Source organism: Schistosoma haematobium, chromosome 1, assembly GCF_000699445.3.
Source record: "Schistosoma haematobium chromosome 1, whole genome shotgun sequence".
Classification (NCBI taxonomy): Eukaryota; Metazoa; Platyhelminthes; class Trematoda; order Strigeidida; family Schistosomatidae; genus Schistosoma; species Schistosoma haematobium.
In genome coordinates this window covers 32217189-32231639 of record NC_067196.1, presented here as the reverse complement: position 1 = coordinate 32231639, position 14451 = coordinate 32217189, and the positions used below count along the sequence as shown (strand labels likewise).

General features: G+C 35.9%; 1 protein-coding gene across 1 annotated transcript; it reads right to left on the bottom strand.

Annotated features, from left to right (window-relative positions):
- Positions 1-122: 122 nt before the first annotated feature.
- On the bottom strand, positions 123-11607 carry MS3_00000429 (uncharacterized protein). Its single transcript, XM_051208196.1, has 3 exons — positions 11566-11607; positions 11393-11502; positions 123-11345 (listed from the first exon to the last, which is right to left on the bottom strand). Exon 3 carries the CDS (start codon positions 6897-6899, stop codon positions 5643-5645), a length of 1257 nt encoding a protein of 418 aa, XP_051073735.1. The 5' UTR covers positions 6900-11345; positions 11393-11502; positions 11566-11607; the 3' UTR covers positions 123-5642.
- Between the last annotated feature and the right edge of the window lie 2844 nt (positions 11608-14451).

The window sequence follows — 14451 nt, the reverse complement described above, 5'->3', positions numbered from 1 at the left end:
TATATACTTATAACGACAAAACATCAAAATGGAATATGTATCTAAAATGAATATCAGTTAACTCTTTCACTTTTTTAAATAGATAGGAAAGAACTAGACATAAACTGTACGGATGTATAAGACAGATATTCACTCTATTTATCATCAGTAAAAAGTGTGATTTGCAATGCTGGACATAAGGAATTTGGTCGCCGTCTTGTTTATCTCTCAACACATTGTGCACCACAGAATAAATTTAAATGTGAAATATTATTTGAAACAATTAGTCCCTTTGATAACTTTCGATGATGCAATGAGAAGATGAAGTTTATCAGAATTATGTGATTTATTTGCGCAATACATTTTGAACAGCCTGATCACACGTGTACTTGTTGAGACATGTTTGTATGAAAACGTAAAGGTCAATTAAACAAATTAGATGTAAGCCATAACAAATAAAAAAATAAAGTACACAAAACCAATGTGATAACCACTCTGGATAATAAATCAGTATTACCAGGGTAGGTTCAATGTAAGGACAAAATGTTTTCAAATGCATAAAGGCAGTTTCAGTTTCCGCATAGCCAAGGCTTCAATTAACCTTAGTATACGTCCTTGAAGGTTTTTATGCAACACTACAAATGCTGACTTGATGTCAACCTTATGACCAGTCTCAATCATATGTTTCGGAATGAAGGATGATGTCTGTCTATCCTGTGATCTTAGCTGACCACTGCAATTCATTTGTTTCTGCAGCCATTTTCGTATGTGTTCACCCACCTTTAATTGCAAATCACGATTGCTCCTCCCTATGTACGTGTTTCCGCACACATATCTAAATTGATAGATACAATAAGATGTGACAACGTACAACGTTATTTCATTTCTCATTGAAAAGGAATTTAATCTTATGGTACAAAGGCGTACAACAAAGCGGGTCACAAAATTGAAGGACAAATAAAAAGACAGACTTCACGAGCTAGTACTGTCATTGCTGGGCTATTTAATACTTATGAACCATTTAGTGATTTTGTACCCCACGATTACACTTCATAAAATACCTAAGAACATCAATTACTCAGATGAAATCCAACGTCATATCACAAATGCTCTATTCGGTGTAGAACGCTCCACTACCCTATGTGATACAGCGCAATCATCTACTATCCTATTTCGTCTCGAGAGAGAGTAATCAATCTATCAACCTGTTTAGTAGATATTTTCATGACCTACTCGAGAATAGTAATCACCAACATTGAGATAGTGGCGCAGATTTGAAGCCCCACCAAAATCAAGATCATTCCCACACTACCTGTAAACGGAATTACAAAGAGCGCTGAATCTTCCTAATCAAATATCTTGATCAGCATTATCTAAACGAATATTGATAATTATTTTTTTAAATTATGGGAATGCGCTAAAAATCTCTTAACATAATTCTTCCTTCAAGATAATTGTCTGTTTGATAGTAATTTCCATCTCGAACTGGTCTCCTGAACATTCAAAGAGCAGTGAATAACTACTTTAACCACAATCACAGCCCTTGATTGGACCTCGGAAGTTTATTTATTGCAACCATAGTTATTGTATCAGATGATTTTTGAATTTCACTTGGCGCGGATCGAGTTCCTCTGCGGATTTCCTTAAATAAGCTGTCATTCATAGTTTATTATCGTAGTGGTGTTCATCAGTTTTCTGTTGGAGGCAATTTGCCCCGTCACTTCTAAGGATTTTATTCCCAACTAACGTTGCTAATTGCAGATGACTACCGAACTCGGGCAAAACATTTTACAAAAGAGCGGTTCACAAATATTCCAATACTAATTTCAGTAGTTGATTGTATAATCCACTCGGAATTTGTGTCAGCCATAAAAGGTGATGAAATTTGGACTAACCTAACTGCTGTAAAATCTCTAACCATACAGCATATCGATGCTCCCTGTTCGACTTAATTCACATAGTAGTTTTCCAACAAATTCCTTTTATTTTGATCTAGATTAAACAATCACAAAAGGTCTGGAATATAGTCCACAGCAAAAATAATAGTCTTTCCAACTAGGATGTTATTTTAAAACTAGTTGTTGGTTTACTTATGGATTATTGTTGTAAACAGATGATTCCAGAAGCAGTTAGGAATTACCAACTTTGTATACAGAAGCTTATATTGCGTACGATAAAAACTCCTTGAGTAGACTATTCCTATGTTATTATACTTATCAGTAATTGTGAAATGTCCACTGCGTAAAGCCGTAACGTTTTGTAATTTGCCCAAAAATACGGGAGATTCAGTTTACGGAAGCCTGGGATTTAAAAAGTTTTAGGCTTTCAAATGATATGATTTACTGACTAATACTGAGATAATTTAGTATGTGGACAACGTAGAGTAACCATCTGTATGTTTTGCGTCTTTCGTACGTTAATGTCTCAAGTGAACACAATGCTTATTTGTTAATGTAATAAAAAGTGAACAGTGATAATCAACTTTATAATCAAAGTTTTATAGGAATTTACAAAAAGATAATTTTGATAAAATAACTAGTAAAAATGTATTTAGAGATTATAATATACACATCAACCAAATTATCTTGGAATTATGTTAATAATGGGGAATTAGATCAAAATGTGAGTTTTATGTTAATTCGATAAAAATGAATGATGCTAAAAATTTATGATAAATGATGAGCATTCCGTCAAACATTTTTAAGAGCTAAATATTAGGATAAGAATTGGACAACAGTAAAGAATGAACGACAACAGGCAAGCGTGAAAATGGTATGGTTAATGTATGCACCTGGACAATGTTCCGTTCAGTGGTATTAGTACAACGAAAGAGATGAAACGTCCTCCTGTTTATCATTATAATTTCTCAAAAGTGTATAACGCAGTTAGTGGGATCAAAATATTCGAAATGTTTACGTGCATTTCGAATACTCAGCAAAGCCGCGGAGGGCGCTGAAGGGTTTTGATAAGTATTAAGTTAAAACAATCAACATATAACCGGATTACATCAGATAGAATTCAGTTAAAAATTACTATTTAACTACTATAATTAAACAAAGATTCTTTTTACTTGACATTTACTTGTGATTATTTACAAAATTTGTAATTATGACAAAATTAGGGACGGTTATAGAAAATAGAAGTGATCCACAATCTTTTAGTATACGTTGTGAAGTTTAAATTGACGAAACAAGTTGCCGAATTCCATAATGTCCGTAAAGAGCACAAACAAGTTAAGATCTAAATGTTTCAGACTAATATAAACAGAATTAACCAACATATTTACATGCAATAAATGGTCGGTGACATTCCTCATGGGCTGTACATTTGGTATCTAGAGTTCAAATTGTGCATAAAACGTAGAATGTGATTAATAAAATCCAGATACAGTCAGTAGATGTACATTGACTGAAAGGTGGATAAGATACAAAACTTGATTTTACCAGTTACTGTAAATTCAATGCTTCTGATAACTGTTTAAATAAGGAATATTGTTCATAAAACCCAAGTTTATTTCATTAAACCCATAAAAGTGAAGCGTGAGATGTTCCTTCCTTTACAAAGAATCAATTGACTCATGATCTCAACCACTGAAATAAATTAATGGTTCATATTGGAAAATTTCTTATCATAACACGTGATAACAACAATGTCGGTTATGATCGTACTTGCAATTGTATGCATGTCGTCCATCACGTCACTATTGTTAGATTTATATTACAGGTTAGCGATCCAACCCCGAAAAATTACATAAGATTAGTAGACTAGTGTGAAGCTGTGATTAACCAATGATTTGAATTGTTTGGCTGTGAATCGAAGGATTAGGTTGCGCAGATTGCAACCGCGCAAATAAAATCACACACGTAGTACAAAGAAAACTACTTAATATAGATTACCATCGATTAATAAAGAATAAGAATAGTGATAAACGATGAAGCTAAGAAATACTATGAACTCCACAAACATACCGACGAATAAATCAGAGCACACTACCATAATCTATGTATTAGATGTAAAAACGTTAATAAATGCAGCAAAGTACTGATTGTGTAATTCGATCTTCGTGAAATTCGCTGAAACTTTACTACACGAGAGTTCGAATTGTTTCACAATGTTGCTTACCTCTTCAAATCAAAATTATGAAGTCATTATGAGAATTCAATACTGATCACTTACCTATATAGATCAAAATGTGGAAAGCTAGAGTGGCAAGCGACCTCTAAAATGTTGCTCTTTCAAACAAAACCACTTCATCAGCTTCGAGTACATCACAAGGTTGCTTTGAACTAAGCTTCAACGTTTTAATACTTGGAATAAGTTCATAATCAATTTTAGACCAAGCTTTAAATAGTTTTTCATGACATATAGATATAGTAAAGCATGAATAAGTACATGGTTTTGTAACTGCTTCAATATTTTTCTTTCTAATTTGAAATAACTGTTACATACACATGTGGTAAGATTAATGTCTTTTAAAAAAAACAGCTCAATGTTAGACAGTAAGGACTAACTAAAATATTCTTTTAGAACAGTTTAACCAATGAACATTCTTGTACCACAAATAAGAAAATTCAGCAAAAAACTGAAGGTATTTTCCATTATTAAATAACCTTATCTAAAAGTAAGCAGGAGATCATGGAACTCTAAAGTAAATCACTCCGTAACAGTAAAATCCGCGCAGAAATGTTAAAAACTCACGAATGACCTCTACATCCAACATTCAATCTAGCTTCTAGATCAACTCAATAATATTATTTCATTTTTTATAAACGGAAGCCTGTACATAATAAACTAGCGTTTGCAGACATTAAATCAGAAGTTTCTGTTGGTCAAGTAATAAGGATCGGACGGGCAGACGATTTGTTGCAAAAAACGTTTGCATTGGCATGAATAACCTTTAGAAAATTTGAAGTAAAAAATGACAGCTACCACAGGCGATATATAGTGGTACAAAGGGTGGTTGACTGAGGGACAGTTGAGGCAATGATCTCATTACACTTCACAACCAAGCATCCCGGTGAAATCGCAAAAAAGGTAACAGCAAAAAAATGTGTGAATGACGAACTGGTCGATATTTGACAATGTTCTTTAAGTCTGAGTGACAACATAAGGTAAACTAACAAGTCTAAGCATCTCAGACTGAAAGGAATTTTATGATGTTTAATAATTGGCGTCATAAATACATGCGGCTGGCTTGACAGTCAAATACCAGACATTCGCTTTGTATGTGGAGAGGAATGGTACTACTCAGATTTTTAAGTGTACGTAGATGAGACGGATTCGAAAAATGTAACTAAATTGATGACAGTAAATGGTTCTTCTGATATACGATCTCGTAGTTTAAAAAACATTTTTGATTAGTGAACTTGTTTCAACTAGAGAAGTTAATTTTTCTGTCCTAAAACGTCATAAGTTCAAATTTTCAAGCATAAAGGTATATATATCACATCAATTTACAGGTTGGGATTTTAATCACGGTTAAGCTTGAAGCCACTTAGCCACATTTAAAGTGGTTAACTCTACTAGTAATCTGAAAGATAGACAAATAGCTTTTAATGCCATAAGGCGCAACGGAAAAACCTAAGACATCATATCAAGTCAGTCAGTCAGCTACAACGTAAGACCAGGCACATATATGCATCGGTCCAAGTTGCCATACCTCATTAACACAACAAGATGAACACGAAATTCATAAAAGTAGTTAATTCAGAAGTGGTAATATATAAAAGAATGATTGCATATAAGGATATAGTACAGCAAGAAAGAATTAGTTCGTAGAAAGAAAGATATGGAGCGACTTTATTCTCTAAGTTTACGGGAAGACAGAGTGTATACACGGACGCCATTGTGATCGATTCTGAACCATGAGTCTCCAACCATCGGTTACGATAGTCACGCGGACCCCAACCAAGTAGTCTGCATCTACCAACGTGACTCAGACTAGGAGTTAGTGACTTCAAGCACTGATGCCCTAACTTTCTTCCAACCATCCCGAACACGGTTAGCATTGCACATCGTGGTAATCGGTGTTCAGGCATACGTAACACGTGGCCCAACCATCTCAGTCGATGAAGATTAACAACCTCATCAACTGATTTACCATCGTTCCCTAATACCATGCATCTAACCTCACTATTACTTACCCGATGATCCCAGCAGACGCCAGCAATATTTCTAAGGCATCTGTGGTCAAATACTAGTAGCTTACGAGTATCTTCTACTCTTAATGGCCATGTTTCGCTACCGTAAAGTAAAACAGAACGGATTGTCGCGCAGTATACTCGTCCTTTTATTGATAGACGGATAACTCGCCTTCGACATAGGTGACGTAAGTTGGCAAAAGCCAAACGAGCTTTTCGAATCCGTGCTGAGATTTCGTCCGATACCAGCCCAATAGGGCTGATCAGACTTCCAAGATAAGTGAAGTTGTCAACGCGTTCGACTACTTCACTCCCTATCCTTAGTTCAGGTGTTGACGCAGACCAGTCCTGAAGCAACAATTTGCATTTAGAGGGAGAGAAGCGCATTCCAAACATTCTGGCATTGTTGCTCAGTGCAACCAGAAGACTCTGCATTTTGTCAGCGTCTTCACCAAACAGGACTATATCATCTGCGTATTCTAAGTCGATAAGTGGACCTCCTGGAAGGAGATCAGTACCCGAGAATGTTACTTCCATCAGTAGGTCTATGATGAAGCTCAACAAAAATTGAGATAGTGGACAGCCTTGACGGACACCACTTGAGGTTGAAAAATCAAATGACAACTTTCCATAAGCTCTGACTCCACTGGTAGTGTTCGAGTAAAGAGCCTTCACAAGGTTTATGTACTTCTGGGGTACGCCTTTCAATGACAGACACTGCCACAGAATCTCGCGGTCTACAGAGTCAAATGCTGCTTTTAAGTCAAGAAAGACCACCATTGTCGGACGCCGATAAGTATGCCTGTGTTCTAGAACCTGACGAATGGTGAATATGTGGTCGATGCAGCCACGACCAGGTCTGAAGCCAGCTTGATTCTCTCGTGTTTGTAGTTCACGAGTCTTAGTTAAGCGTCTGGTAATTATCGAGGCTAGTATTTTAGATACTATATTAGTTAAACTAATCCCTCTATGGTTGCCACAGGATGATTTTGACCCTCTCTTATATATTGGGACGATAAGTGATTGTGACCAGTCAGATGGAATAACGTCTAACTCCCAGATCCTAGCTAAAATATTAGTCAACGTAATCGCTAAAATTGGACCAACATCCTTAAAGACTTCTGGAGCCAATCCATCTGGACCAGCTGCCCTTCCTCGTTTCAGATTAACTATAGCCTTTTGAACTTCTGCTACAGTTGGGGGACCTACTTCAGTGTTCCATTCACAGTCTGGGAATGGAGGGTAGTTGTAGAGTCGCTGAAGGCCAGCTGAACTGTTCCCTAAAGTGCTCCGCCCATCGTTCTAAACGTCTGGACTAAGAGCAGATGAGGGTGTTGTCTTTTTCCGAAATAGTCTGACTTACACTTGACTTATTAATTCCAGTTTCTTTTATTAGTCTGTAGAGCTGTCTTGTGTTCCCTATAGCCGCCTTTTTCATCTCTCTTGCTTTCGTTGCGCACCTTTGCTCACGGTCGCGACAATCTTCTACCGACCCTCTTCAACGATGACTGATGGCAATACGGTCTATTTGAGTCCATCGTTGGTTTGGTGCACGAGCCGCCATGTTAGACGATGTCTCTCCTTATGCATAAAATTTGTGTTTGCTAAAAATAAACGATTGTCTGAGCACAGTTGCAGCAGACGACCACCATTATCTGTTCATTGTGCCGGAATACTAAAATACCCATCAATGGTACGAGATTCTAGGGTTCTAGCCAAGGAAGCCTGTTGACTGATTTGACATAGGGTGCGTACGTTGAAGGCTCCAATGTGTAGTTTGGAGCGAGGTTTCAGTAGACCTGGGACAGCGTTTTGAGCACTCGAATCGTTGGCTATGGTGACACTTGAGGGGGAAGCCGAAGAAGGAAGTTTAGAGGTGAAAGTCAATGTAAGAGCAATAATAGGAAGTGAAGACAGAGGTTGATTATGAATACAGCGGTCTTGAGTGCTGTTAGAGGTATGAGGGCGGTTATCACTCCCCGGTTGCCCACACCATGGAAGGGTTCTTCTGGAGGCACCTGAAAACGAAATTGGAGTAGAGGTGATCTTAATGACCTGGGAGCGTGACCGCAGTGCCCAAGAGACAACTGCTTGAGGTCGGTCACACACGACCTTTTTGTGGGTAATCTTCGTGTTAGCTCTGTACTTGTTGAGACCTTACCATCGGAGACGGATATCCGTGAGATAAGGAGAGGTAGGCATTTTTCGATTCCATCTTTTCTAACCCCACCCCTCCTTGCGGGAAGGCAGCATCGCTTTCATGCTGGTTGTCTGAAGGAAACACCTTACTGCTGTCACACCTCTGTACAGTCAACAGTACGACTTCGCCTTCGGACCTTGGGTTTGTTGCTTTTAGTCTTACCGCTCTTCAACCGACCTGTCTGATATGGTAGGACCTTGAGGAACGGTTGTTCCAGCCAGTATAGCTCGGTTGCTTCATCATGATAGGCAAGCCCGACCACCACGTCAAGGTAGCAACAACGGTCGGGACATCATATCAAAGATAGCTACTAAGGTCAATATTGGGATCGATTAAAAGAAGTTCATACAAAGAATAGCTATAATCACTTTTTATGCACTATTGATTTATTATGTACAACAAGGAAATGGGATACTAAGACTGCGAAATGAAAACAGTTTAGTGATAGGAATACATAGTAATCTATTGTGAAGTTATTACCATTAGAATTTTAAAAATAAAAGTCAAGCGAAAATAAAAGGGTTGAAGAATGAAGGTGTAGAATAGTGTGGCACCCATGGTTTGGAGTTATACATGCAACTCTGTGGTTGAAAGTGAACCATATTATATTAAATATACAAAGACAGAGTACAACTGCTATATTAGTTTCATTGACGAAGCCTGCATCTTTGTACATGTCCCAAGATGAACACAGCGATATATTATTGTTAGTCTTTACTAACTTTTGAGCAAATTACTGTGTGTTAACCACATAAGCAAACCAACATAGACGTTATGGAACCTGTAAGCCCTATCACAAATACCTTATTCATACGACTGAGCACTTTAAAGTAATACCATAACCTTGATACCATTAGTGATTTCTCTCCAAGTGCGTAGTCATTAGGGTCTTTGCATTTTAATCAAGTTTCAGGTTCAATACATTTTGATCAACTTAATTAACATGATCGAGTTGTGTCTCTGACCTTCACACAGGAATTCGTGGTTAAATGCTAAATATGCAAAACTAATGTGGCAAACCAACACACCCGTTGCCTCAGTGCAGTACAAACTAAACATCGATGTAGAGGAACACTTCTTCGTACATCAAGTGTACGAAACATTCTACGCATATTCAGATAATCCGTAAACTTTTTTTCAAGACCTAAGTAAGTTAAGTAAGTGACGTAGGCTTTTTTTCTTGCTAGGGTTTTTATGCTGTCCCTATGTAGTGTGACAACTTAAGCTGATACGTATTTGTGCAAGGTCCAAGGTTGATATAATCTGGTTATCAACAAGTGATACCATCCCACCGTAATTAATGTTTATTGAAAAAGACAGTGTCTTTCTATAGTTCCTAAGTAATTAGACATAGGTATATTACAGATGTAGTTCTTTTCAGGTCACTGAAGAACGTCTTTTTAAGTTAAGTAATGTTTCCGTTTAAAACTGTTTTCGACAGATTGGTTATAGGCTAAAACTAGCTTGATTTCTAGAACTTGGAACCAGTAGCTTATAGCGTATTATTAACTGTTCCTTTTGACCAGCGGAGGTAATAAATGTTTAGGAAACACAAGGTAGGGTGAATCGACCATTTGTTAGATCATATGAGTCAGTAATGGTTGACATTAACGACGGTCACCACTCGATAAGCTTACTACTCTTACTGGATGCAAGCTCACGAAACCGATTAGCCTGTCGGTGTACTATTTTTTTATATTGACAATGTACTTGATAAAACCTTCATCCAAAGTTTACTGAAAAACTTGCCAGTATTAGGGTTACAAACGACGAAAAAAACTGACTAGTGCAGACTTGAACAATAAAAGCAAGATCATATTGTATGAACAGAAAGAGATTTGGAGTGACATCCGCTAAAGCAGGGTCCACAGCTCATGATAGTGATCGCAGGTTACAATCTACGAGCGACACTGTTGGAAAACATCTACTCAAAAGCGTCATGAGTTTTTATCCCATAAATAACCTTTAATCAGAATGATTAGAACAAATCAGTCGGAAATAAACAAACCAGGACTATGTACAGATATGGATAGACAAAAACTGCTGTATTATCTGTAAGAAATTGGACGATCAACAAGAAGGAAGGTATAACGATACCGAAAGTAGTATGAAGTAAAAGACTAGAAGAATAAAAATGGAGAAAAAATGCTGTGGAGTGGGTAGAAATAAATAACACGTCTGCAACACAAGAAGGAATGACTGATAATCCGAGTGGTGTAAAGATGAAATCTGAAGACGAAAGCTGAGAAATACTAAACTACAGAAAGTTAGGAGTTTATCCTTGTCGATACGACCTACATGGATTTATTTTGGCGAAAATTCCCAACGGTAGATTGTGAACACCTTGCACACGACAAATAAGCAATTCAAAATTTGCAATAAGCCTAGTTCGAAGCCAGAAACACCATAAAATGTTCAGTACCCTGGTCTGATTACTTCCAATGATTTCCCATGACACTCTATGCTTCAGTACGTATGGTGCAAGCCTAATTTATACTGGCTGACGAATTCTATGAACCTAACTGATCAAACAATTTCAAGCGATGGACGCAAGTCAACCAGACTCCTACTATGAGTCGGAAGACGGCACAACACGGCTCAGCCTAGTGAATATGGATGAAGAGCGTATGAAACAAGACAAGGAATATGTCAGTATAAGTCAGGTCATATGTAATTAAATCTAAAGAGGAATATAATTTCAATGAATTATTGTAACAATAGAAATATTGCAGAAATACGTTGAAAGAACCTGAGACACAAGTATATGATCACAACTCAACAAGCACTTTAACAGCTAAAGTAACGAACATACTCAATCCATTCTATCTTCACTTGTCTTGTTTGTTTTATGAGACAAGATTTTCTAACCGAGAGAATTTTGATTTACAGCATTCAGACATGAACCATAATAAACCAAATCTTTGGATACTTACCGGCTTTCAATGTCAAAAACATATATCACGACTTCAGCAATTCTGAATGCTCCATCTACCCTCCACAATATCATGAATTTAAAACTAACCCACCTAGAAGTTTTAAGTTGGTGTGTTGTACATCCAATAATGCAAAAAACCTTGCTAATCTGAATAGATGTGTAGTCAGCCCCACAAGTTAATTAACTTGTGGGGCTGACTCTATGTGCAATAAAATTTGCAAACATGATACTCCTCATACTCTTCTTACCTGAAAAGATTTTCTCATCATTAAAAGTTATAGAGCAATTAATACAAGAATATAGCTACATACTTTCTTCCTTATCACGAGGAATTAGTAACGTACACTAGACATTTCCCGCACTTTTTAGTCGATACACAACTTACATGTACAATGCTTATAAATTTTCTAGTTATTTCCATGTTTATTTATATTCAAGCACAAATAATACTCACAAGATGTTTTCATGTTTATTTGAAACAGCAGTTAGCTGTCTACTGCATCAACAGTCATCCAATCAGATATTTGTGCCCAACCCATTCGCTTATATATAAGTCTGAATGTGTGCTTAGTCTAGATTTTTTTATCTAAGTTATTAAGATGATTTCAATCGCGTTCATTTTAGTTTTATTTTTACATTGCTTCGTAAAAACAGAAGTACTTAAAGACCATAATTTGTCCAATGGCCCTACTGCTGACAAACGAATGGTATATTGGAAAAGGTTTTATAATCCGAACAACGAAATGATGTATCCTGGAGAAGAAAACTTCATGTTCACCAGACCCAGATTTCGCTACACACATCGCAGATATCCCAGTTTCGCAGAGGGACCTTACAATAATGATGAGCAAGCAAAAAAATAGGTCAGTGCTAACATTTTTCGGTGAGGAGCACACAACTGTTTTACAGTAAGTTATCGATAATATATTAATAACGTTTCCTATGGCCCTCAAATTCTTTTTTTAAACCTATGTTTCTGATTTTTTCTGTGTCTATGTAAATAAATATATATATATTGAAATGCTGTTGTGAAAGCTAATTACTACATATAATAATTGGTTCTCGATGCATTTTGCAAAAAACTTCAGTCTCTCAGAAAAAGCTATTAATCATTATTGAAGCCTAACTACAATTGAAATACTTTTAAGTTACATGTCGTACAAACCTCATAGACTCCAAATAAATCTGTGTCAATGACTGAATTATACAATAAGCTAAACAGTAAAATACGTAGGAGTAAAAACCTCTTATTGACTTATGGAACGAAATATAGCTAATATTCAAGAAAGTGCAAACATGGGGATTTTACACAACCTGCAGCTTTCGAGTGAAATTCAACTTGACAACTAACCTACTAATATCTTTAAACTACCTAACTGACAGAAACTCACTATAACATTAGGAACAAAAGAAACTTGCTGTAAGACCAGAATTCTACGATTCTCTAGCACAAATATGAATGGGTTGAATGTGGGTAATTCGAATCTACAGTGAGTTACGTTATATCGAAATGAGAGCTTCTATCAAATTTTATTAGGTAGAACTGACAAAAAATTTCATTATACCGTTTACCGTTATGAATATGTTATTTTAATTGCTGTGGACTTAACAACTAATCAGTCGATCAAAACTAAATAATAATCCAATCCACTTCAATTAGCATCTGCTAGGGAATGTCTGTTTCTAGTTTACAGAGAGAGTAATCAATCTATCAACCTGTTTAGTAGATATTTTCATGACCTACTCGAGAATAGTAATCACCAACATTGAGATAGTGGCGCAGATTTGAAGCCCCACCAAAATCAAGATCATTCCCACACTACCTGTAAACGGAATTACAAAGAGCGCTGAATCTTCCTAATCAAATATCTTGATCAGCATTATCTAAACGAATATTGATAATTATTTTTTTAAATTATGGGAATGCGCTAAAAATCTCTTAACATAATTCTTCCTTCAAGATAATTGTCTGTTTGATAGTAATTTCCATCTCGAACTGGTCTCCTGAACATTCAAAGAGCAGTGAATAACTATTTCTACCAAATTTGTAACAGGATTGTAACAATGCTTTTTATTCATTGGAATGATCACAATATTATTTTGATTTCTATTGTTCGTCAGTTTAAAATACATGACCATCATACCTCAGTTTGTGATAAAGAATGATCTTAAATTTGTAAGTAGATGGCCAAACTATGACTGAAAAAATTAATCTTTATTTGAATGGACATTTATCTTCACTTTTATAGTATTCTTGTTCCAGTTTGTTTTTCATTAAAACAAACTCTGTAATGCTTAAAATGGATTGCTTTTTTTGTTTCAGGATTTAATTATTGGCTGTTATGTAAGTGCAATATTTATTTTCTTTCTAACTAAATTAATATCTATATACTATGATTGTAAATAGTGATCATTATCACTACAATACGATGAACATGGTTTTCTATGAATCATGTTATTATGTCTTCAAAGGTGTTTTGTTTACCGATAGATATATAATTAAATCTTTTTTAAATGTAAATGGAACAAGTGTAAAAGAAAGCAATATGCATAGGCAAGGTACATTAATTAAGAGGAATTATTAAAGATTTACATAATACGTATATATATAGCCTTCAATATTCCAAACAAATGTTTAACATACTTGATTTTGTGATGTTTAGATTAATGTTTAAAACTTAACCGATATAATAATTAAAAGGACAGGGTGCAGTGTATGAGTAAACATAGTTAAAATCGATGTTTTAGAATAGAATAGATGCTAAAGTTACTTATAATGATAATGATGATAAACGAGGTTATACAATCGACTAGTGATTGGGTAATCACTCAGTATTATAAAAAATAAAATTAATGGATATATGAATATCAACAAGATTGTGTAAGACATAAATACCTGAAGGGGATTAAAAGAGAGAGAGGGTTGAAAAAACCAGGTTAATAAGAGTTATTTAATAAACAATCAGTCACTATAGCAAAGAACGTCTAGTCACACTTTCCTTCTGTATGTATGGGTCAAACCGTAAACGTTTGGTAGCGCCTGCCTGTGGTAAACGGATTATGATCGGTGTTTTTTGTCTCTTTACTATTTTGAAACCACCACATACATTCACTTCATGTCGACTATTCAAAAGGTGTTTGGCCACTACACTTGTTAAAGGCTATACTCCTTTTCAACTATAGGTTTCTAGAAACGT